Here is a 23,703-nt window from a genome sequence, read left to right on the forward strand (position 1 = left end):
GTAGCCAACCTCTACGACAGATTGAGGCCGATATTCTGCCCTCAATAGCGGTACGACAGGGTCGTCACGAGCCTACCTTTCGCCTGAATTCCTGGTCCTGGCCCACCCAATAATGGACCCCGGCTTGTGCCGATATGTTCAGACGCGATCTGACGCGCTCTTCCATACTTCGCAGCCGTACACACAAGGTATATTACCGCCGAATGATTATTTCCCATCGTCGCACTCTCTTTCCATCTCGCGCTGTGCAAGCGCACCGCTGGCTATGCGTCAACCGAAAGCATGGAATGACTTAACCCTCCTGCAGGATGAACCGTTCAGAGGGGCGTTCGAGGGTCGTTCGCAGACGCGGCACCAAAGCCGTAAGAATCAAGCTACATGGGAGCGAAATCTGGCTGCCAAGGTGTTGGAGAATGAGGTGAGATGTCTCTTGCTGTGATGTTTGTTCCTCAGCGAACTGCGAACACCCGCAACAGCGAGCCACTGTCTTCGCATGGACCGCTCTGGCATTTGCCTGTTCTCCTGGCGAAAAGGAACCAGACAAGAACATTGGCTTAACCTTCAGTTCCCTGCTTTTTACCCAAATCTTCTGGTGTTTGTATCAGGAACAAAGTGGCGAAGCCCAAGCACTCTTGCGACGTGCGCGGCAACACGCGGGGTTCTGGTTTGAGGTGCCGGAGCATGGGGATGATCTTGCGCATGCGGCTGGAACCTCAAACAACCCGAAAAAGCGCCGGACCAAGAGAAAGCGTCGCAATCCTCATAGTAATTCCGTCGACCATAGCAGAGATGGGAGTGTTGCGTCGAAGAAAAGTCGCGAGCGGTCGCTCGAGCATGTTCACTCAGCTTCTGCTGACTGCATGATCGAAGAGAGTCCTACTGCCAGAGAACTTGGTGCACCAGCCACTCCTGCCGGATGGGATACGGACTCTACGCTCACAAGCTTGCCCTCTTCAGATGAATCCGATTCTGAGGTGTCGGTGCAGCTCGCTTCTTTCCTGACGTCTAAAGTTCCACCCATCATGTCGACTTCGCGACCAAAAAGAGCGGCTACGACTCATGAAAATATAACGCCACTGGCCACTATGAAATTCAAATACCACCGTAATGGCGGACGTGAATCAAGCATTGACTTGGCAGATTATATTCCGTCTGCTCTGATTTCGGCGGACCGTAAGGGTAGGAGGAGCAAGCGTCCGCGACTCTCCAAGCCCGTTGAAGTTGGTCCCGAGTCGTTGACGACGGAACTGAGCAGCATAGACACATCCAGGCGGGAGAATACCACTGTTGATCTAGTTGCGCCGGCAGAAACTGTTTCGTCCACTACTGCGCAGCAGATACGAAGTGTGTCTATCTCAAGCAAAGAGAAGGATGCTCTGGCTACAGGGAATCCCAAAATCTCCAACGCAAAAAAGGCTTACAAAGTTCGAGAGAAGAAGGTTACAGCTAGAGAGCGTCGGTCTGCTGTTCTTGCAAACAAAGATACTGCAGTTTCGAGGAGCGGGATCATCTCGTCACATCCTTCCGTGAGTCTGGGCAGCCGAGGCACACGTAACAACCGAGATCGTACAGCGCAGGAGGACGTACTATCCTCAGTCGCACCTATCGACCTTTGCCCCTCCCCTGGCAGGACCGGACCCCGTCTTTCTACAGGATTGCCAGGAGCCTCCGGGAGAAGCCAACAAACATCCAACAAAGGAATGAGAAGCGAAGGAAGCCGTCCTCGCACAGTAGCGAAGCAGATCGTCTCTGGAAGAGCGGCGAAATCAAAGTCCTCTGCCCCACGTTCCAGATGTGATTCGAAGACACCGTCCGTAGCGGTCGACGAGACGCGACCTATCGTCAAGATAAAGCCCACTGGGCTTCCCGCTAGAAAAGGGGCCGGACCGAAGTGTGTTGCTCGACGTTCCAAATACTACTCAGAGACATCGTCCGTAGCGGACGACGAGATGCGACCCATCGTCAAGGTAAAGCGCACCGGGCTTCGCGCTAGAATGAGCCCCGCGGTAAGTGGAAAGACGGCAGATGCGAAGGTTCGCGCAATATCCGGCGGGTCGCAAAAGGGCTCACAGAGGAATGCTCGTTCTAACGAGGCGAGCACCGAACGAAGTGTAGTTCAAGTCTCGTCTCCCCAGGCTGGCGTGCCTGAGGATAGTCTATGGCTACCCCAAACTGACACGCAGGCATCATCCGCACGTCGTCTTGGAAGCCCGCTCCTGCTAGATGGCCATGTTGACGGGAGCATCTCCTCTGGGAGTACGCTAGTGATACCAAAAGCCACCCTCCATCTACCAAGAACAAGCTCCAGTCAACTACATCCTATATCAGCTCTGGTAGATAGTACTACTTTCGACCCGCCCTTGGATCCGGCTGAAACCGTCAGCCGCTTGCGCTCGCGTTTAAGACCTCCGCTCCCCTGCACACCGCCAGTCTGGGCCAAAGTAAGTGCAGCATCGAAACATCTCATAGGCTTCCATCTGATCCTTCCTTCTGCAGCACCGACAAGAAGTGTGCGAGACGGTAGAGTGGTTCCGGAGCTATCAAGGCGGCGTCTACTTCAATAAGAACTATGCGCATGGATATCTCCTCAGTGCCTTCTCGGCAAGGTTCGACTAGTCCTCACCTTTCGGTTTGGGGGGCTTAATAGTCTTTCTCATCAGTCGCGATATCTTTCACCATCAAGGGAAATTGATCATATCCCACGGGTAAGAGGATGCCATGCCCTGTGATGTAGGTATCTCTCAAACTTCTTGCTAGAGGAGGCAGAGCAGAAGCTCTGCATACCAAGGAAGGCAGGACCTCGACCACGCAGGCTAGCGATCAGCATGCGGATGATCTATCTGTTCGGGCTTTGTTGTTGAGCTACGAACAACGCCATCCGGTAGTACTGCTCATTGATGACAAATATGAACTATTTCCCTACGACTTACATGCTACCAATCCTGATTATACCTACGTGGCATTAGGCAACTATCTCATCACACGGGTATGGGGTGAGTCATTCCCTCTCGAATCCCGGGTGTTTATTGAGATGTGAATTGCTGCAGCGGAACGTTGCATTCCCAAGAATTCATCGGAGTCCGTGATACGATACAAGTTTGCCTTTCAGTGGTGTGATGAACAAGGAGACCCGTGGTGGCTTAAACAACGGCTCATGCAGACAGACTCGACTACCGAGGAAAGCTCTAGCACTGCAGCGACCAAGAATGATAGCTATTCCAGGGGACAATGCTCTGGTGAGTTTTGATCCGTGTTTTGGTTTTTAGATCAGAATTATGACTTCGATCCAATCAAGGCTCGATCAGCGACGAGAGTTTTGCGGCGCCCTTGGACTACGAGTGAGTCGCGGAATTCGAAAGCTGGGTTACGCATGCTTAAGGGCATATTACATTAGCTCCGCCGGTATCATCAGGCGCATCTGTCGCTTCTGTGGGAACGAGAGTCCTTTAATCTATGAACAAGGATGGGTCTGTACTCAGCCATATTGTCATATGTTCTGGATGCTCGATGATGGTAAGCATCCTCACGATGAGCTCACTTATGCGCAAAGTTTTCTTGGCTTGCTCGACTTGCCCTCCATGGGATGTAGAGATATCAGACCGCCACTTCCCGTCGGCCCTCACTCTGACCAGATTACTACGACCCTTGAGTTTACTCGAGGATATCACTGCAGGACGTGTGGGCGGCTGTCCTGTCGGTGAGTACATAGTCACCCAGGCGAAACGTAACTGAGCCACGGCAGAGTAAAGTGGCAATACTGGCAGTGTTCAAACTGTGGGGTGCGTGTATAAGTCTGTATCCGTCCCCTGCATGCTCTGATGACATATTACATTCCTGGTAGGGCATATATCACGTCCCAGGCAGAACTCGTCTTCCCAATGAACTACGTATTAGGATGAAACTTGGTTTTGATCGACACAAGGTCTCTTCAATTTCAGGTGAGTATGTTTTATTAGTGAATGTCACGTTTAGGCGAACTGCAACCGCCTCAAGGGATCGTCAAACCGCCCTTCTGCCTCTATACCGAGAACCGTTATTATGGCTACTCTCAGATATTCATCTTACCCGATGGAAGGTAAGTTACCACTATGCTCGATGATCAAGTGCTTAGCCCGCCATAGAGGCCGGATACATCATATCCTAGGCAGCCCTCTTCTCAACACAAGAGCAAATGACATTTTCAGAAAGTATCAAGACCAAGCAGCAGAAGGACGTGTATCATTTCGAAGGTGGCCTATCAGGATGGTATGAATAATCCTATTCATCTCTGCTCAGACTAACTCAGATGACTTGGCAGCATAAATGTATTTTATATACATCATCAAAAAATGAACTCCGATGACGTAAATTTCACAGGCAGAGGTGACCTACTGGCTCAGTACTTCTCCCACAACGGTAAGAATCATAATTCTGCTATCGTCGTCGATCTGACTCGTCTGCTGTTCTGGCAAGCTGGTGCCCCGTATCATGTGAGTCCGGCACCTACGCAGTTGGGACCATGATGTGAATCTGTTTCCCTACATTCTAGTATGTAGGAGGCACAAACGAGACAGTGTCGTTCCAAGAGGCCCCCTCTGCCGTGATGGAAGCATTGGACCTCATACAAGACCGGGCGTCAAAAGCCGTACGGAGGCCACTCAGGTTCAATGAAATCCTTTCCGCAGCATATATGCAAGACCAACAGATGGCGGTATGTCATAAGTCACCTAGAGAAGGTTAACTCATAATACATTTCAGTATCACGGAGATGACGAGGAGGGTCTTGGACCCGTAGTGGCCTCGCTGTCACTTGGCTCCCCCGCGCTAATGCGTTTCAGGCCTAAGGGCCAGAAGCAGGATATCTTGTCCATTGTTCTACACCACGTAGGTGCTGGACTTGAAACTGCCTACGTTTCTCACTGACTTGCTTATAGGGCGACGTACTTGTGATGGAGGGGCTTGAAGTGCAGCAGTACTACGAGTAAGTCACATATTCTCCGCCCGACTGTTGCCAGGTGCTCACATCAGACCGTGACAAGACATCAGGTCCAACCAGCGGATTTCAGGATCGCAGCTACGGCACGACAGATTGGAGTGCTAGAGGGCTTGTGAGAGCATAACACTTAATGCAAGTGCTTGCGCCATGGTGCCGGAACAGTCACGATATGTCCGCGTGTAATCAATTTCAATGCGCTGCAGCGTATATAAAGGGCCCGTGCCGTTGCTAGACAGTATACGGGTTTCGCTTAGTACCAAAGAAGCTTCCTCGTTAGAGTCTCCTGTAGACGCCTTGAGGACGGTGAGACGACTTTGGTCGGGGTCCGCCATCAGATAGTCTGTATGATGATTGAGAGCATGAGGTCGTGACGAGGCCAGACTGATGAGACTCAGACTGTCCCGGAGGCCAAGTTTCAGCAACGGTCAGCGGAGGTTCAACTAATCAGGCGTCTGTACTTACCGGTATTTGTCTCCTCCGATACTGGCCCGCTGCCTCCGACGCTTGGGACAAGCGCAGGACTTCCCTAGTCAAATCTTGCCTGAATTGCTCAATGTGTGCTATATGGTAACGAACGTCAGCGAGCGGTACCGAGATATGGGCGTAGCCCTTACGTACACTGCACATTAATTGTAGTAGCTTCTTTCATTGCCTCCACGAATCTGAGACGCTCACCCCGGATGTCGCGTGAGATACCTGCCAATTTTGAATCAGCGAAGTTCTATAGTGACGCGTAGGAGAAATTAATCTAGCATGCCTTCCGCTAAAGCATTCACTAAACGCTCCTGTTCCGTGTGTTGTCGTTCAAGCAGGGTAGCGATGGCTTCGGTCATACCATGCGGTCAGTGGGGAAGCATGGGTGCCAACCTCGGTGACTCACTGGATGCGTCCGAAGTATGTCCAGCCTTTTTAAGGTTTTCTACAACTTCTTCCAAGGAAGACAGCAGCCCCTTGTTTGATTGACTTCGCGATAGAGAGGTCGAAGATACATTTTGCATTCTGCTGCCATTCGCAGGGTTGAGATCCTTGCGCAAGGCCTGGATGTCTTCCGCGAGCGTCTGTATCTGGGAGACTCCATGGTTGACGAAGGTCTCGAGCCACTTGACTGAAGTATTAGGATATACCGCACCGTAGCAATGAGGTGAAAGTCTTACGGAATTCAGTTCATTGAGGTAGCGTACACTATCCGCCTGATTGTCGAGGTACACAACCTGATTCGTCTTGGTCTCCCTGAGAAGCTCCATGCACTGAGGATGGAAGTGTCGTCATACATCAATTACAGACGCCCTATTACGGGACTTACCTTTGTCAGTTCTTTCATGCAAGTTAATGGGAAGGCCTCTTTGGAGTCCGTCACGGCCTTTCCACTTTCCTGATTCACCTGAACCGCGCGCAAGAGCGTATCAAGTTTGTCATTCAGGCCATCCATAGCTTTCGTGGCGAGGTGTGCTTGTGGTTGCACTTCTTCACCCAGCACCCCACGCCTGTCATGGCCGCATCTTCGTAGTTCGTCGATCCGTGCAAGGACTTTTATCACCCCGGTCTGTACATCGTGGTGTACTTGATTGACCTTTTCACATACAACGGTCGAGGGACCTTCCATATCCAGCGTCTTTGCCGGGTTCTGATGCAGCTGCGCCCTGATCTCTCCTACCATCGAGTGTAGCATCTGAAGATGCGAGTCCTCTTGGTGACGCGGCATGTCTAAGGGCTGTTGCACTCGCTCCAGCAGCGTCCGCAGCATATCTTTGATATCTTCGAAAGCACGGGACCTGGCGACCTCTTTGCATATCCCGTCTCCGTTGATGGCTTGATCCGGAGTCGCTGCAACGACCGCCGCTTCATTCTGAGAAAATGCAGTATTATGCCCGCTAGAGATAACATTGGCCGTCCGTGAAACGAACGGTGGTGACGAACGGGAGACTTGCGCTTGACTGTCACAGAGGGCGGGTGAGAGGACAGGCATCGTGTCAGGATCATCCGTTGCGGGTCTACGAATGGTATCGGCCGAATTTCTGGAGACTCTCTCCGCTCCAGTTAATTCGGTGGTTGCGGGATGTGTGCCTTTTGCCTGCGTGAACTCTTTGGGCGGAGGGCGGAGTTTGTGAACCGGGAGATTAGAAGTTCCACCTTCCAACTCCGCAAGTCGCATCTTGACCATTGACCTTCGATCCAAGTTCTGGATGGATGGACTAGGCTGACGAGGCGGGTCGGAGATGGATTTCTGCAAGTTGGATAGCTGGAGGCCCGTCCTACTCGACATTCCTTCCGCGCTCAGGGTCACACGTGCATCGACAGAGAGCCCACGGCGGCGGTCCATCGAAGAAATAGTAACAGGAGTGGATGGCAACGATCGGTCGGTCATGGAATACTGGGAAGGCCTGGTAGACGCATCGATTGCCGTCTCCTCGGGCGGGTCACTTTGCTGTTGACTAACGCAGTGGATATTCTGCGCATGGGCATACTTTGTGTCCGAGTAGTCGGATTGCTCGGGGGCATACAGACTTCTTCGATCTTGAGAATTGAGTACGGCATCCCTAGACGAAGATCATAACCCAACGTATGTTCCCGATCAACGGAGCGACGTACCATATAGCACTGACCCATGCTGCCCTTTCCTTGACAGAAGCCGCAGCAAATATTTCTTTCCTCCGTATCTCAAACACGAGCTCGAAAACCTTTGGTTCACCTGGAGTACCCCTTGCCCCGGTCGCAGTGTCGATTAAACTAGGGAGCATGGCTCTTTCAGCAGCATACAGGTCGCTCAGAGGTATTGAACGAACGTCAGTGCATCCTGCTAAAGGCACTGTATGAGACAGGGGATTATTCTGAGCGGTAAAGGATGTGAGGAGTATGTGAGTAGGAAAGAGTGTTGCTGTACAGCATGACCAAACTGGCAACAGCGGTGAGGATCGGGTTTCAGTGACGGGTCGGGAGAGATGAAGCAAGGTATTCGTTAGAAGGCGGGCAGGTGATACAGATGGACCCCTCGGTAAGGCTTCAATCGAAGGCAAACCCGGCCGATCAGGATAATTGGATGTAGCCCTCTGCGGGCGGACACCAGGATATTGCATAAGCATGGAATTGCCCATCGCGGGCTTGTCCTTCGTGACGATCCTGCTCTTCTTGAAAACCGATATCAAGTTCCGAAAGGACTGGCGGAGGGGAGAGCGCGGCTTGCCATTCCTACTCTGGAAGGTGAGTGCTGGCGGTTGTGGCAAAGCTTTATCCTGGGCCGGCCTCCAGGGCTGATTCTGCGGTCGATTTCCGGGATAGTAAACATTTTCCCCTGGCTCGCTACCGATGGCTTCGTATCGATTGACCAGTTCTTTGGTCGACTTCTTGGAACGCAGCGGGGGAGTATCATTATATATTGTCTGCCAGGCCTGGATGCCACTCGAGCCTCGGGACGGCATGGATTCGGGTTCTTCTCCTGTCTCGACGACCGTGGGCAAGTTTGTGTATCCCTCATAAATCTGTGGCTTGGCCAGACCGCCGTGCTGAGAGCTAGAGCCGTTGTGAAAAGGCGATCCAAGAGAATCAACGGAGGAAGGAGTGGGAAGCTCGTCCGATTCTTCAGTGGAAGAATTATTTCTCGTCATTGGACGTGAATATAGCGAGTATATGCTGGGTGAATCTGTTGGATCATTCATCGTGAAGATGAACCGGAGAAAGATGCTACACTTTGCGCATCCAAGGAGAGAATCTTGAGACCAGTTGGCTGACCATCTGGTTTCGATCAAGATCGAGAACGCTCATCGATGACACACCTCTATATATGTGCCCACTTCTCAAGGCATGGTCGTGCGTATTGAAAGCAATCATTAATATGAACGGATCTGATAGCCTACACCATTCTGTCGCATCGCACTCTCACTGTCAATGTCACTGTCAGAAAAATCGGCGGGGATCTGGGAGGATCTGTGGCGCCGTCCAGGATTGCCAACGGGATTAAATCGGACTGAAGCGATTTCTTGTAGAGATCGTAGGTTCAGCATGTAAAGGCTCGGAAGTTAAATGGACACGTACTGCTTCATGCTGGCTCTGACACCTAAGCCATAGATGAAAGATGATCACGTGTCAGTGGAGAAACGGGTGTTGAACGTTGAACTTGAAGGAGGGGGGCCTTTTCGTTGCGTCTCGTCCATTCTGCTGTCGGTTAAGCCAGCTTTGTCGCGCTGCCAGTAACCACCGGCTACCTTCCTGCAGCACGCATTTGTAGAGAGAATATGACTGCAGCTGCTTCGCGACTGCATGCCGTTGTCAGGCCTTTCAGCCCACAGGCGCTAAGCAGCGCCACATGCATGATCAGACACCAGCATCCGTTTGGAACAGCATGTTCCCGCACACCAACTCTCTCGCTACTCTGCACCTGAAAATGCGGAAGGAACGTGGCCGAATGCCTGAACTTGAGACGGATACTCTCGGAAGTCGGTTGAGTCGGACCTGTCGCAGAGAAGTTCAGAAGCAATGCCGGCAGGATCATTTGTTAGCTTCCGCATCACTTTCTCTATGGGGGTGAGGCTTACGGATGGCATTCAAGCCTCAACCTCGAAGAGTGCAAGACGTTCTTGTCCTTCTGTGATACATTGGCTGTGTACGTATGTCGACTGTCCTCGGTCTGGCTCCTGTTGGCGGATTTTTGCCGCTTGATCTTCCCGTTGCCAGGAGAGGGCCTAGCTCAATCACCAAAAACTGTTAGTGCTCGAGGAAAAGTGTGCGACAGCTGCCTCGTTTGCATTTACACGTTAGCATCGGGGTCGCAAGCCGAATATGAGGCAATACCGAGCCGACACTCAGTTCCGAGTCGACCTCGTAATGTCTACGTATACAAGGTTGCCCTGGCAATATCGGCAGCTCCTTGGTCAATTCTGTCTTAGTCACAGTCCCGTGGGTCCGTAAGCCGACACGTACGGCGGACCCACAAATTCGGTGGGTGTCTACGCCTGGTGCCTCTATAGAACATCGTTATTCTTATCCAGCACCGTGGGCTCCTGCACCCTGACAAAAATCAGGTGCAGAAGAACGTGAACCATTTGCCATGGACACTTCCCGGGTGCGAAACCTCAGCAAGCCGGGATGCCAACAACGATGCTCTCCGGAAGCTGTGACTTCCTGCGACTAGCCCTGGGCAGCTTAGCGCAAAGCTTCCGCTCCGTGACGGGGGTCTCCCCGATATTCGTTGGGTCACGAGTACCTGCATAACACCTCACCCTGGCCGGACCGATAGCTCGAGTTCACCCTAAACCGCGCTCCATACCGGTGCTATTTGGGCTGTTCTCGCATTTAACCCCGGAGGCTGTGGAAGAGCGCAAAACTATTACTCGTCTGCTGGGATGCGACGCCTTATCTTCCCCACGTCTTGCTACTGTTCGTGTTCTCTACCTAGAATGTTATCAAATCCTTACGCGGACGCCCCGGTGGGCCTAGCCTTTTGGAGTTCCTCGACGATGTGAATGGGCATGCCGGTTCTTGATGTCCAATTCATCATTGCATGATCTGCTCAAAGAGCTAGGCGTCTGCTCTGTGTTGTATTTATTCGTCGGTCCAACATCTAGTCAGTGATACCACTATCACACTTGTGGAGTTGTGGCTGGAGACATAGTTTATCGTGATTTAGTCGTGTCTGTCAGCTTATCGCTGAATGGTTATCCGCAACAGCAGGTTTAAAAGTCTACCCCTCCTGTCACGGTCAGCGCATTCCAACTTAGCCTCCCGTTTGCGATCGCTTTCAGGAGACCCAAGCTTGACGCCGGCAGCCACAAGAAAAGGCTCTTGTGGCGCGCGCTGTCAACGTCGTTAAGTTTCCGTCCCCTATGTTTTGTCCGCTATATAGACTAACTCCGCGCCAAGAGTTACAGGTATGTTACTTACAAACTCTCTGAAATAGAAATGAGACAGTCCCCGATTAATGTATAGCCCGTCTACTATTATCGTCTTGAGGTGTATGAGGTGTCGAAACGGTAGAAGCCGCGCGTTCCCGTCGCATAGTGTACATGTTCACTTTTACGTCTCGGCAGCCACATTTTGAAACCGAGGTTAGTGGCAGCTCCTACTCTCGCGGACTAAGTTTCATTGTTACGCCATAGCACGGTTGCAGGCAGCTGCATGACATCACTCACTGACCATTCTGCAGTCTTCTCGCCGCATATAACTGTACCGTCCTTATCACCACTGATCAATCTATAGCTACGAATCTGATCTGGCGATGCACCTGGTTTAAAGAATGCCGGACATGACGGAATCGATAGCCGACATGAAGCTGCGAAGTTCGTTAGGCTCGGTCTGAACCTTCCGAGACTGTACTCCTACCATCCTGCTGACTGTGCCCGGGAGGCGATTATCTGCTTCCGCCTGCTTCGGCTTGACCTCTAGAAGCTACCACCGAACGGGTACACACGGATGCATATGCCCTGTGTTGGTCACGTGGGGTCATGCATAGTCGCCTTGGGCATGGGGCAAGTATCTAGTGGCTGTAAGGTCTATGGAATTTCAATTTTTTCCGTAGACTAATACACTTCCGATTAGTCCCCTTTTAGTCCCCTCTGCTAGAGCGCTGGCTGGATGCAACGTATGCGCCGTTGACGAACGTCCGCGATGCCTCCTCTGTTCTTAGTCTGATGGAGATAGTTCCGTCCGATATCGTTGCACCTTCGTCCTTCGGGTTAACGGCAAATCCGGGTAATCACAGACTATCACGTCCAAGATCAGCTCTGGCGCACTGGATCACCTCCTTAGTGCCCCCAGGGACTCAAGTGAATTTTTACGTCCCTCGATAACCGGAACAGTTTCCAAGATGTCAGCCGATAGCTTCATGATCCTTGAGGTACGTCCAGGGCTATACCTTTATGAATAATCTTACTTGGAGCTCTTCCGTTCTGACTTGCGCCGTGGTCATCTTACATCTAGAACATAGGACTCGGCCTCCTCGGGTTTTAGCTGCTTTGCACAGGAAATGCAAAAATCCGCGTAGCAAACTTTGGTTATGTGGGTCCCTTACTGTACACCGATCCCTGCACTGGGGCGGTCTCTCTATTGGAGGCTTAGCATGAAATGCCTCATGTTTTCATAAATTTCTTGTGGAAGGGGAGAAAATCAGGCTAACTCTCCTTTTAAAACTGTTAGCCCAGGCACCTGGCAGACTAGTGGAGCATGCCTTACAACGCGCTCCTTTGACCCGGACATGGCCAAGGGGAGACATAGCGCGCTCGGTTTGGGAGAATTCCTATCCCTCCATCAGAAAAGTGCGAATGTCGGTACCTAATCCGCTCCGCTGCATGATTTCCATGGATTTATCTTCTTGACGTATTCAACTGCACATCTCGTGTTGCGTCGCGGGAGCGCTAGGAGCAAGGTACGGATTATCCATCGTTTCCCTAGTTGATCGTTATCGACTAAAGATAGTGTGCAATCAGCCTGTTGTTAGTCTCACCACATAGTATTTCCGGGACTCGTGCCATCCTTCCGTAAAGTGATCCTCCAAGAACGCAGCCTGCAATGATGATATGTGAGATCGATACGGTCCCCTCGAGATCAGGAATATACCGGTGAATGGTACGTTCCTGCGCAGCACTAGAGTATTGAGTATGTGAATGAGTCTGAGAAAAGTTGTAGATCTGTTTCCACGAATGTATGGGATGGTGTGGGCGGTGAGTGTCATGCCTGGTCAGCAGTACCTTCCATGCAAGTAGATCCATGTCAAGTGCACACTGTTAGCGCTTTGGGAAGTTGGGATCCACCAGGTTGGCCTTGGAGGTGGCGTGTCTGGCCAAGATTATCCTTCATTTGCCCTCATCGAGGAAAATCTGTACTAGGACGACGGCGGCTATACCATTATTGAGTCGAGCCTACGCTGGGCTGATTATGATCAGAGCACGGAACAGCCTCCGGATGCCCGATCCTATAGACTAGGACGCCAATCAAGTCAAAGCTATACTGACAAGGGGATCTACACCAGCGCGAAGAACATCTCCCGTGATGATTTTGCGTGTACATGGGAAGGCAGACGCGCATGGTCGTGAAGTCAGAAGTCGGGCGAACGTCAACGTTTCTATGAGACGTCGTTCTGTCGCAGCTTCTGTCCCAAGTTTCTCTGAACCGCAAGGGAGCACTGTCGACCTCTGAGAATCTGCGCGAGGCCCCAGGCTTCTCGGGCATGAGCGGAATCAGATGCAAGCTTCCCAGGGTGTTGCCACATTGGGCTTGTGTATGAGGCCGGCGATCAAGTTGTGTTTCCGGAGATCGGAATCCCGTTAGCATTCCCCTTGAATACGGACGAAAATGAATTTTAATATAGCGCTCGTCTACGGTCGCTAAGCCAGTTCGAAGACCGCGAACCCTGGACGCTGCATCATTCTGTGGCAGGCACGAACCGTATCAGTCGGCACCGGGCTTGTTTGCCCAGGTAGATCCCGAGCAGCCTCATGTTTCCTGGTTCCTCGTAAACTCCTCGTAAGCTGCCATCCCTCATTCGTGTATTCTGAATATCAGATCTTGTCCGACGCAGCACGCTATGCCGCCTGAGCAGCTTGCTCAGTTCTTCCGAACACGCTGGGCTGCGTCCCAGTTCGGGTCTTGCTGTTCTGCTGCCAGCCTCGGCCTGCCCTCTGTATCTTCGGACGGCCCCGTGTTCTGGCGTCAGACATTGATCACTTCTTCTCTCCGTCGTGTTCTGCCGGACCGCACAAGCCTTCTTTGGTGTGCCTCCAGGCAAGAATATTCGTACGTAAGTGGAGAAGATCTATACTAGCGAATTTCCTCTGCCCCAAGGCCCTTAGCGTGCTGCTGTTTGTTGGTCCCAAGCCTCGAATTATTTAATCGCACTTTCTCCCAGATGGTTCACCCATCCTCCCTCCCGAGCATACCGCCTCCTTCGCCGACATGGTTGCTGCGTATCGGAGATTCTCGACGCTGATTTGCGATATCGGCGATGTTCTCTTCACCTGGTCATCCACAACCAGGACTACCATCTCAGCTCGGACTCTGAAAGCCATGATGACGTCGCCGACCTGGCGGTTGTATGAACGTGGCCACTATTCCCAAGGCCAATGTTACGACCAGCTGTCCAAGGACTTCCCTCCGTACGAACCGGAGGAAATAGGTCGTGCCATGGACGAAGCCAGGGACAGTCTCACATCGAATGATGCCATGATCGCCCTGCTCCGGCAACTCAAGTCTGAATCCAATGGCCAGCTGCGAATATTAGCCATGTCGAATATCTCGAAGCCCGACTACATGTTCCTTCGCACGAAGCCGGCGGACTGGGATGTCTTCGATACCGTCTTCACATCCTCGGACGCAGGGGAGCGCAAGCCGAACCTGGGGTATTACAGATACGTTGTCGAGAAGGGTGCCATTGATCCCCATTCCACCATCTTCATCGATGACAAGCTCGAAAATGTCCTGGTCGCTCGATCATTGGGTATGTACGGCATCGTCTTCGACGACCAGGATAAAGTTATGAGGGCTCTCCGAAACCTACTCGGTGATCCGATCCAAAGGGGTTGGAGCTTCATGCGGTCGCACGCCGGCCATCTAGAATCTGTCACGAATACTGGCGTTTTGGTACCCGAGACATTTGCGCAGCTTCTCATCCTGGATGTGACACAAGATCGGTTCGTTTCACTTTATAGCGACGCTGTACGTTTCACCATACTGAGCTATCGCTGAACAGAAATCTGGTCGCGTTGCCCAAGGACTGCCCGCGCAGATGGAATTTCTTCTCTGGTAAATAAGACAATCAGTGAATCCGTTATCTATGCTCACACCACCGCTAAGGCAAACCAATCCTTACAACGGAGGTATTTCCGGACGATCTGGACACGACGTCCTTAGGTCTGACAATATTCGAGACCGACGAGGCCGTAGCGCAGTCCGTAATCGATGAAATGCTGGAATACGTAACGCCGGATGGCATAGTACAGGTATGCCGTGTTCCCTCAACCGATGTGTCAATTAACTGACGAATCTATGTGAAGACGTACTTCGACCATACGCGGCCCCGTTTCGACCCCGTAGTCTGCGTCAACGTCCTCAGCCTATTCTATTCGCACAATCGCAAACAGGAACTACGAGGCACGCTTATATGGGTGCGGGAGGTGTTGCTCAACCGAGCGTACCTGGACGGAACGCGATATTATGCGTCCGCGGAGTGTTTCCTATACTTCCTCAGCCGCCTTCTTAGGAAGGCCGAGGACCACGAACTTAACGACCTTCTCTACAACCTTCTGAAAGAGAGAGTGCAGGAGCGTATAGGCGTGGAGGGAGACGCGTTGGCATTGGCCATGCGTATCCTCACATGCGCGGCGGTAGGGATCAGGGATGACGTGGACATGCGGACGCTCTTGCCGCTGCAATGCGAGGATGGTGGATGGGAGCTGGGGTGGATATACAAATACGGATCCTCGGGCGTTAACATCGGTAACCGAGGTCTGGCGACGGCGTTCGCCATCAAGGCCATTGAGGCTCTAGAGGACATGCCGGCGTCCCCACCGACATCCGGTACCACCACGCCTGTCAAACACGAAGAGGAGGCACCACGGCGCGTCAAGCGGAGCTCTTCGAGGTTATCACTTGTTCGCCGCCGCCTCACTTCTTGGCTTTTTCACGGCATCAGAATCCGAAACCACGCAGTGCAAGCCCACTTCTAATGGCAAGGACATCGAGCCAGTGGTTCGTAAGCTGTATTTTTATACTTCGATTCTAAAGACACTTCTTATTGGTCGCGGTGCGACGTCGCATTTTAGTCTGCTGCTGTTATTGAATGCTCTAGTATAGCCCATAGTATTCGTTCATGTTCGCTGTGAGTATATTAGTGGCAGATTTCAGGTACGACCGAGATGATCCTTAGTTACTTGTTGTATGACCATATAGTAGCTTGTACATTAGACGACATGTATGACTTACGGGCCGCAATGGCTTATCCGAACTGATGTGCTTCAGCAGTCTTCTGCCGACAAGCGCTTCATTTGATACCTCTGAATATGCCCTACAGGAGGCGTACGTGGCGAAGGTTCAACCTGCGTTCCAAGGCGTACTATACACTGTATCAATGTCCGTCCATCGTCCAGCATGCGTCAAGAGCCGGTCTCATCCCATAACATCCGCGCTTGCGGGATGGTTGTGGCCTTAAGGGCTATGGAACACTTCAGTTGATTGCCGTCAAGGTGACAGGCCAAACTCACGATATACGTCCATTATACTGGCTTCTAATGGTGGCTTTGCCCGTGACCGTCATGGTGCGGTTGAGCAGTACTGAAGAGCTTCTCCCAAGCGACGTATGCTGAGAAAGCACCAAGAGCAATCCCAAAGCCAGGGAACATGCTGCCGAACATTGCACGGTTGCTGAAGACGGGGTGCTTGCGCCAGGCTTCCCGTTTCGCCCAAGGATCGCGATATAATGAGGGGGGCGCCATATGTAGACTGTTCGTACACAATGTAAGCGGGTCGTTCTTATAAACAATAGGGAGTATTGCCAGGAATACGCACCAACGTTGGTAGGACACTGGCAGCGTTCGGACGTGAAGGCGGGCGCAGCCGGCGGCAAAGGAGGGCGCAAGTGGCGTGACCACTTTAGGGCTGGTTTCATCAGACTTGCCAACAGCGCAATCAACTACTTATAGTCGGGACACGCTCGGACCTGTCTTTCGCCCCTCTTGTTGTTCCCACATCTCCCCCTCTCAACCTTTAACAGTGTCCGCCGTACTGCCTTTGCTCTGCTGAGGGACTTCGCCACCGATGTCTAGCGTGTCCGACGCCCTATCAGACGACGACCGTCCTCTCGCCGCGACTCCCGCCAAGAACGGAAACGGCCATGCTGTCAATGGGAACGGACGTTCCAACGGTGCCAAAGATTCCTCCCCCATGAGTGAAGACGATGACCTGCCACTCGTACGTCGTTGTACCCAGACCCTCTATGTATCTAGTGTAAACGAAAGATTTTGTCTCAGTCTCAAGCCACGCGGACCAAGTCCGAGCCAGCTACCCCAAATATTCGGTCTCTTAAGCGGAAACAGCCTGTGTTTAGCGACTCCAGTGATGACGATGTGCCATTAGCCTCCTCTCCCACGAAATCAGCTGCTGTGCCCATGCCAGGAGCGCACGACGCGACTACCGTTAAAGCGAGTGCCGCAACGAACGGCAAGGCGCATGGTGCGAAGAGTAAGAAAGAGATACCGAGCGACTCGGACGACGACGAGCCCTTAACTGCTAAGAAAGGGGCGGCTAATGGTAAGGCTCGTCAGCCTCCCAAGAAGAAAGTGAAACAGGAATCCGAGGACGGGGCCTACGATGACTCCGAGGACGACAGGCCAATCCAGAAGGAGAAGGCGCCACCTCGAGCTAAACGGAAAACCAAAGTCGAGAGTGATGTGGGCTATTCGTCGGAAGAGGAGAAACCGGCGAAGAAGAAACCTGTGACGAAGAAGACCGCGGCGAAGAAGATCAAGGACGATGAGGGAGATGAGGGTGCGTCGGGCTCCGAGCCTCCGAAGGCCAAGAAGAGAATGACCAAGGCGAAGGCTAAGAAGGAGGATTCTGAACCCCCGGCGAAGAAAGGCAGAGGCAAGAAGAAGGAGGAAACGGAGGAGCCCGAGGACGTGTACAAGTGGTGGGAGATCGGCGCGAACAACGATGGTAGCGAGAAGTGGCAGACCTTGGAACACAACGGGGTATTCTTTCCTCCGCCGTATGAGCCTCTTCCATCGCACGTGAAGATGAAGTACAACGGTATGCCCCATGCCCACAGACGTTACTCCCTTCTGACAAGAGTTCAGGACAGGATGTGGACCTTCCGCCGGAGTCTGAGGAGGTCGCTACATTTTACGCCAAGCTCCTCGAGACAGATCACGCAAGGGACGAAACGTTCAATAAGAACTTTTTCGAGGACTGGCTCAAAGTCCTCAAGAAACACCCTCCCGTATGTCTGCGTCCTTAACTAATAGATTTGGTGTCGACGACTGACATCACGAATCTCCTCAGCGTGATGGCACGAAAATCACGGACTTCAGTCGCTGCGATTTCCGGCCCATGTATGAGTACTTCGAGGCTGAGAAAGCCAAGCAGAAGGCCTTAACCGCTGCTGAGAAGAAGGAATTGAGGGAGGCGAAGGCGAAGGCCGAGGAGAAGTATGCCACCTGTCTCCTGGATGGTCGTAAGGAGAAGGTCGGCAATTTCAGGGTTGAACCTCCAGGCCTCTTCAGAGGTCGAGGTGAGCATCCTAAAAAAGGATGCCTGAAGGTTTGCATCTTTCGAACGACCCTCTGAGGGTGTAAACTGACTGCTCTCGTAGTTCCGCGTGCGGCCAGAGGATATTACCATTAACATTGGCGAGAATGCGCCCGTTCCAGTTCCGAACATGCCTGGAAACTGGAAGGCCGTCATTCACGACAAGACTGTCACTTGGTTGGCCTGCTGGACGGAAAACATCAACGGGAACTATAAATACGTTTTCCTGGCCGCAGGCAGTTCTCTCAAGGGTCAAAGCGACATGATCAAGTTTGAGAAGGCGCGCGAGCTGAAGGTACGTTTTCACCGGACTTTCTCGAATCGATAGTTCTAACCTGGAGTACAGAATCACGTGGACAGAATTCGACGTGACTACACTGAGCACCTGAGGAACAAGGTCATGGCTGACCGTCAGCGTGCCACCGCTATGTACTTCATTGACCGTTTGGCGCTTCGTGCTGGCAACGAGAAGGGAGAGGATGAAGCGGATACAGTAGGCTGTTGTTCGCTTCGCTGTGAACATGTTACGTTGGAGCAACCGAACTTCCTTATCTTTGACTTCCTGGGTAAAGACTCTATTCGATACTACAATCGCGTGCCGGTCGACCAACAGGTGTTCAAGAACATCCGTATCTTCAAGCAGGATAAGGAGGACCACGACGACTTGTTCGATCGCGTCACCGTAGGTGGACTGTTCCGGCACTTCTGTCCGCTTTCTAATACATCCCGTTCCAGACGTCGTCCTTGAATAAGCACCTCCAGAACTACATGAAAGGTCTGACCGCGAAGGTGTTCCGTACATACAACGCCTCCATCACTTTCCAGCAACAGCTTGATCAGGGTACTCCGGAGAAAGGCACGGTACAGGAGAAGCTTAATGCTTACAACCACGCCAATCGTATGGTTGCTATCTTGTGTAACCATCAACGGAGTGTGCCCAAGACACATGAGCAGTCTATGGAGAAAATGCGTGACAAGGTATGCCTGCTTTCCATACGAGCTGCGTGCGTGGTAATCGACTTCTCCCAGATCCGAGGCTTCAAGTACGAACGCAGGAAGCTTCGACATGTTCTGTTCAATATGGATCCCAAGTACAAGAAGAAGAAAGACTATGCGGAAGACGAGTCGGATCTGGAGGACGAGTGGATGTACGAACACGAGGGACGTCTAAAGGCTAAGGAGATTGAGAAAGCGGAGAAGAAATTTGCGAAGGATAATGAGAAGTTACAGGAAGAGGGCGTGAAACCGCAGCCCGAGTCTGTATTGAAGGAGCGGATCAAGGAAATTGAGGCTGAATTCAAACAGCTCAGGAAGGAGAGGGAAACCGGCAAGGTGAAATTAAAGAGGGACCGTCCAGCGGAAAAAGTCGAAGAAGCTATACAGAAGCTGGACGAGAAGATTAAGACGTCGAAGTTACAGATGGTGGATCGTGAAGCTGGAAAGGAGGTTGCTCTGGGAACGAGGTAAAGTCCAAAGCCTTTCTGGTATAAAAGCGTATTAATGAGCTTGGATAAGTAAAATCAATTATCTCGATCCTAGGTACGTGGATCCGGATTTGTACAGTGACATTTTCTAACGGACACATCGCAGGATCACTGCTGCTTGGTGTAAAGTCCATGACGTGCCCATCGAGAAGATATTTTCCAAGACCCTCCTGAATAAGTGTAGGTTGGTTCGCTCTACCGTCTGTCTTGTACTCATGCGTCCACTTCAGTCCCATGGGCTATGGAAGTGGACGAGGATTGGAAGTTCTGAGTCGGTCGTCGTTAACACACTGCCTAGCATCTGGATTTGGGGGCTGTATTTTCAGGTTTGTTGTATCCTTTGCATCCCAGGACTAGTCGTATAGTATGCATTGTACGCTTTGTGTGGAGGCATAGAATAAATGAATGTTGCGCTCGTACGTTGTGTACCAACGCGACTTACGCAAGCGTAATGACACCGCAGACGCGAAGCCATGGCAGTACGTCACATCGGCGCCAGCGCAGAGGAGACGCGCCTACAAGAACGAGCGCATTCACGTGTCATGCAGCCACCGTACCAGCACAGACGATGAGCAGACCATCTCAGCCAACGCGACCGTCTTTTGCGTCTCAGACGGGATTTGCTGCTTTACCCGTAGACTCTGGCGAAGAGAGTGACGCCGAACAGACTTCAGAGGCTACTGTTGAGCCTGCGCTAAGGTAAGAATACTTTCCTCCGTGACACGAACATTCATTTGACGGCCGCTCTCCTCACAGTACACCCGATGGACCGCCCAAACTTTCGAAGACTGCTCTGAGGAAAGCAGCCAAGGCAGCGCGAGAAGAAAAGAAGAAGCAGCAGAAAGCCGCGATCAAGGCTCAGAAAGCTAATGGCGATTCTACGCCAGAATCAATTAACGCAAATTTGCCTCCCCTGATGTTAGGCAGCGAATCAAATCCGCTGGAAGTACAAAGGGACGCGGACAATGAGGGGACATCGTACCCAGTCGAAGATAAAATACCGTCTCCATCGGCTGCCCTCGCGCAGGCGGCGGAACCTCCCATTGAATCGCGAACCTCTGCATCTTCTGCCGAACTCCCTACAGCGCGAGAGGACCATATACACACGAAATCAGAGGAACATCCGAAGCTTCCGCCATTGAACGGAGCAGCCCTACATGTACCGAAGGACGATGCTGTGGAAAGCCGTGCAGAGAGCGAGTCTGAGACGAGTCCCTCAGGGGACAAGAAGAACGAGGATGCTGAGAAGACCAAGAAGAGGCAGAGCTTCTTCGTCCGAACGCTCTGGACGTTCATCATGATCGGGGGGTTCATAAGTACTTGTCCGTCTATGATTCCAAGACGTACAACTGAGAGTTCTCCTTGTAGCTCTGCTTTTGTTAGGGCATGCGTATATGATTCTTCTGGTCATGGTCTGCCAGACTGCAGTGTATCGCGAAGTCACTGCATTGTTCACGTTGGCCGGTCCCAAGTCGGACGATGGCGAAGATGATGGCGAAGGTCGAGATCCTTGGAGCAAGACCCTCAATTGGTACTTCTTTGCTGTAACGAACTATTTCTTGTACGGAGAAAGCATCATCTACTACTTCAAGGTAAGCCGGCAGCTAGCATCTCATGTCTATTGGTCTGTGACGCATGTATCTTCATCCCTTTCAGCATGTCGTGTTCGCCGACTCGCAGTTGCTGCCGTTTGCCACAAATCATCGGTTCATCAGCTTCATATTGTACACGATTGGCTTCGTTGGCTTCGTGTCATCGCTCCAGCGTGGCCATCTGAAGCGCCAATTCGGTCTTTTCTGTTGGGTGCATATGACTCTGCTCATGATTGTGGTGTCAAGGTAGGAGCAAAATCTACGCACCACTCTCGCGGACGGTACTGACTCTGAACTAGCCACTTTATAGTCAATAATATCCTCGAAGGCATGATCTGGTTCTGGGTACCGGCGTCCTTGGTCATCTGCAACGATGTGTTCGCCTATGTCTGTGGTATTACCCTCGGGAGGACCCCGCTCATCAAGCTTTCACCCAAGAAGACAGTGGAGGGATTCGTGGGCGCATTTTTCTGCACACTTATCTTTGGCGTAGCATGGGGAACCTACTTCATGCAATTTGATTACATGGTTTGCCCGGTCCGTGATCTCGGGGTGAGCGCGTGGAACTCGGTAACATGTAATCGAAACCCGGTCTTCCTCTGGAAGGAATTTGGCATTCCTGCGCCAGTGCAGACTGTCTTGTCAGCGGTGGTGAGTAACGTGTTTCGAAATGCAGGTAACAGGACGTCTCATAACATCCTTCTATGCAGCTCGGTCGAACCGTCACCACGATCCCATATGCACCTTACCAGTTCCATCTGCTTGTGATGGCATGCTTCGCATCCCTGGTTGCACCCTTCGGCGGATTCTTTGCCTCTGGTTTCAAGCGTGCCTTCAACATCAAGGACTTCGGTCACAGCATTCCGGGCCATGGCGGTATGACTGATCGCATGGATTGCCAGTGCGTATCTGCTCCCCTTGGACATCGGTATCTGAATATCGGTTCATAACAATGTTTCACTAGATTCCTCATGGGTGTCTTCACCTACGTATACTACAGCAGTCTCATTCGACAACACCACGTCACTGTCGGCTCCGCTCTGCAGATGATCGTGAGTGGGTTAACGGTGGATGAACAGTTGGAGCTCATCGCCGACCTCAAAAGGTACCTGGAGGGACGAGGTGTAAATGTACCCATACCTCTAGCCGTACCATCCGCATCGGCGGCAGCCGTGGAACTGTAGTCCCTGTTTTGATGATATATGGAGTACGAAGTACAATAGCTACTGCTAATTTGTCACGTTTTGGAACAACTGGCTTCAATTGACTATTGTCGTTTGACAACTACCTGTCATCTCCACCGCCCGGTGTCAGTGACACTGACTAGGTTTTCGAATGTGATGTTCATAGAGCAGATATCGGGCATGGATAGACATTACAGCATGATCATATGCGACCAAGGAGAACAACAGAAGTGGCGAGAACCCAGATACCGAAGGGAAGGTCCTTTCACTATACAGTGGATCATGGATTTATGATCGGGGCTTCTCCTGCACAATCACACCATGTCAAAATGGCGCGCCTAGGATACACTACTGCAACACTTACCTTCTTTTCTTTCCAGAGAGCCAGAAGACCGACGCCAGATACCTTCACGACCTTGAAACGCACACCTGGAATATCACCCTTGGCCTTGCCGCGGCGACCGAAACCGGAGATAAGGACCTCGTCGTTCTCGTCGACGAAGTTCAGGCAACCGTCATTCTGAGAGTCATGTGCGGTTCAATATCAGTGAATAGGTCGTTGGCAGTAAGCGAATATCGAATGGCGACTCTAAGCTTATCCGAGCGTCCCAAAATGGAAACATTGGGCAAGCAAAGGGAAGGCGAAGGAAAGGGAGCGAATTACTCACCGGCACGAAAGCGGTCACCTTCTTTCCGTTCTTAATCAATTGTACACGCACGCACTTGCGGATGGCAGAGTTGGGCTGCTTAGCCTCAACACCGACTTTCTCGAGCACGATACCCTTTGCGTGAGATGAACCACCCGTGGGCGAGGTCTTGTAGATGTTACCGAGAGCACGCTTCTTGTAGGCCTTGTCCGCCTATATGTTTGTGCAGGAAATGAGAATGTTAGCTATGGAGAGACGACGTGACAGAGATACGTGCCCAGCGGTTCTCCCTGCGGTCGTTGCGGAGCTTGCGTGCTGCCTGAAGTCCACGGGGTTTGTTTGCTAGCACAAGCCGTCAGCATGATCCCAAGGCCAGACTAGACACAGACGGCGTACAGCCCATCTTGAGGAAAGCTTATCGACGACGACGACGAGGGATTGACGGAAGGGACTGAGCCTGGATTCGGAAGGGACCGAACTGCTTATGTAAAAACGATACAGCACCATTTGGACGGCACTTCCCACTTCATTCACGTGATCCTCTCTTTCCTCGCCGCCCCTGGCAGTGCCAATAGGTGCCATTCGTCTCGCGACCAT

General features: G+C 51.9%; 7 protein-coding genes across 7 annotated transcripts; 4 read left to right on the plus strand and 3 right to left on the minus strand.

Annotated features, from left to right (window-relative positions):
- Positions 1 to 112: 112 nt before the first annotated feature.
- On the plus strand, positions 113 to 5,298 carry GLOTRDRAFT_137594 (uncharacterized protein; the record flags this gene model as incomplete). Its single annotated transcript, XM_007866153.1, has 18 exons — positions 113 to 418; positions 477 to 2,441; positions 2,497 to 2,606; positions 2,661 to 2,705; positions 2,758 to 2,993; positions 3,048 to 3,236; positions 3,296 to 3,338; positions 3,395 to 3,697; positions 3,743 to 3,779; positions 3,842 to 3,938; positions 3,994 to 4,075; positions 4,122 to 4,245; positions 4,298 to 4,304; positions 4,357 to 4,469; positions 4,529 to 4,690; positions 4,738 to 4,863; positions 4,914 to 4,960; positions 5,019 to 5,298. 18 exons carry the CDS (start codon positions 113 to 115, stop codon positions 5,089 to 5,091), a joined length of 4,065 nt encoding a protein of 1,354 aa, XP_007864344.1. The 3' UTR covers positions 5,092 to 5,298.
- GLOTRDRAFT_137595 (uncharacterized protein) lies at positions 5,249 to 8,577 on the minus strand (the record flags this gene model as incomplete). Its single annotated transcript, XM_007866154.1, has 9 exons — positions 5,249 to 5,371; positions 5,438 to 5,535; positions 5,594 to 5,696; positions 5,752 to 5,798; positions 5,856 to 6,075; positions 6,130 to 6,222; positions 6,279 to 7,512; positions 7,565 to 7,803; positions 7,870 to 8,577. 9 exons carry the CDS (start codon positions 8,575 to 8,577, stop codon positions 5,249 to 5,251), a joined length of 2,865 nt encoding a protein of 954 aa, XP_007864345.1.
- A 5,278-nt stretch (positions 8,578 to 13,855) lies between these two features.
- On the plus strand, positions 13,856 to 15,624 carry GLOTRDRAFT_104795 (HAD-like protein; the record flags this gene model as incomplete). Its single annotated transcript, XM_007866155.1, has 5 exons — positions 13,856 to 14,589; positions 14,649 to 14,701; positions 14,753 to 14,898; positions 14,953 to 15,539; positions 15,591 to 15,624. 5 exons carry the CDS (start codon positions 13,856 to 13,858, stop codon positions 15,622 to 15,624), a joined length of 1,554 nt encoding a protein of 517 aa, XP_007864346.1.
- Positions 15,625 to 15,827: 203 nt separating this feature from the next.
- On the minus strand, positions 15,828 to 16,506 carry GLOTRDRAFT_99286 (uncharacterized protein). Its single transcript, XM_007866156.1, has 3 exons — positions 16,463 to 16,506; positions 16,159 to 16,396; positions 15,828 to 16,109 (listed from the first exon to the last, which is right to left on the minus strand). Exon 2 carries the CDS (start codon positions 16,387 to 16,389, stop codon positions 16,183 to 16,185), a length of 207 nt encoding a protein of 68 aa, XP_007864347.1. The 5' UTR covers positions 16,390 to 16,396; positions 16,463 to 16,506; the 3' UTR covers positions 15,828 to 16,109; positions 16,159 to 16,182.
- An 89-nt stretch (positions 16,507 to 16,595) lies between these two features.
- On the plus strand, positions 16,596 to 20,139 carry GLOTRDRAFT_137596 (uncharacterized protein). The gene is made up of 11 exons (XM_007866157.1): positions 16,596 to 16,864; positions 16,924 to 17,701; positions 17,749 to 17,891; positions 17,954 to 18,211; positions 18,264 to 18,494; positions 18,546 to 18,881; positions 18,935 to 19,177; positions 19,229 to 19,662; positions 19,715 to 19,738; positions 19,790 to 19,863; positions 19,914 to 20,139. Exons 1-11 carry the CDS (start codon positions 16,712 to 16,714, stop codon positions 19,952 to 19,954), a joined length of 2,715 nt encoding a protein of 904 aa, XP_007864348.1. The 5' UTR covers positions 16,596 to 16,711; the 3' UTR covers positions 19,955 to 20,139.
- Positions 20,140 to 20,599: 460 nt separating this feature from the next.
- Positions 20,600 to 22,459, plus strand: GLOTRDRAFT_39235 (uncharacterized protein; the record flags this gene model as incomplete). The annotated part of the gene is made up of 6 exons (XM_007865805.1): positions 20,600 to 20,999; positions 21,052 to 21,275; positions 21,340 to 21,521; positions 21,575 to 21,923; positions 21,986 to 22,176; positions 22,240 to 22,459. 6 exons carry the CDS (start codon positions 20,600 to 20,602, stop codon positions 22,457 to 22,459), a joined length of 1,566 nt encoding a protein of 521 aa, XP_007863996.1.
- Positions 22,460 to 22,739: 280 nt separating this feature from the next.
- GLOTRDRAFT_38259 (ribosomal protein S12/S23) lies at positions 22,740 to 23,449 on the minus strand (the record flags this gene model as incomplete). Its single annotated transcript, XM_007865745.1, has 3 exons — positions 22,740 to 22,979; positions 23,128 to 23,319; positions 23,372 to 23,449. Coding segments are annotated over 3 exons (510 nt in total), but the record flags the coding sequence as incomplete, so codon positions are not given.
- Between the last annotated feature and the right edge of the window lie 254 nt (positions 23,450 to 23,703).

This window comes from Gloeophyllum trabeum (assembly GCF_000344685.1).
Source record: "Gloeophyllum trabeum ATCC 11539 unplaced genomic scaffold GLOTRscaffold_00004, whole genome shotgun sequence".
Classification (NCBI taxonomy): Eukaryota; Fungi; Basidiomycota; class Agaricomycetes; order Gloeophyllales; family Gloeophyllaceae; genus Gloeophyllum; species Gloeophyllum trabeum.

Excerpts from the sequence above, each read along its gene's own strand:
- GLOTRDRAFT_99286 (XM_007866156.1), bottom strand. The coding sequence starts at position 16,389 with ATGGCGCCCCCCTCATTATATCGCGATCCTTGGGCGAAACGGGAAGCC.
- GLOTRDRAFT_137596 (XM_007866157.1), top strand. The coding sequence starts at position 16,712 with ATGTCTAGCGTGTCCGACGCCCTATCAGACGACGACCGTCCTCTCGCC. Across the intron at positions 19,663-19,714 it reads GAGGTTGCTCTGGGAACGAG|TAAAATCAATTATCTCGATC; the intron begins GTAAAGTCCAAA and ends AGCTTGGATAAG. Across the intron at positions 19,739-19,789 it reads ATCAATTATCTCGATCCTAG|GATCACTGCTGCTTGGTGTA; the intron begins GTACGTGGATCC and ends GACACATCGCAG.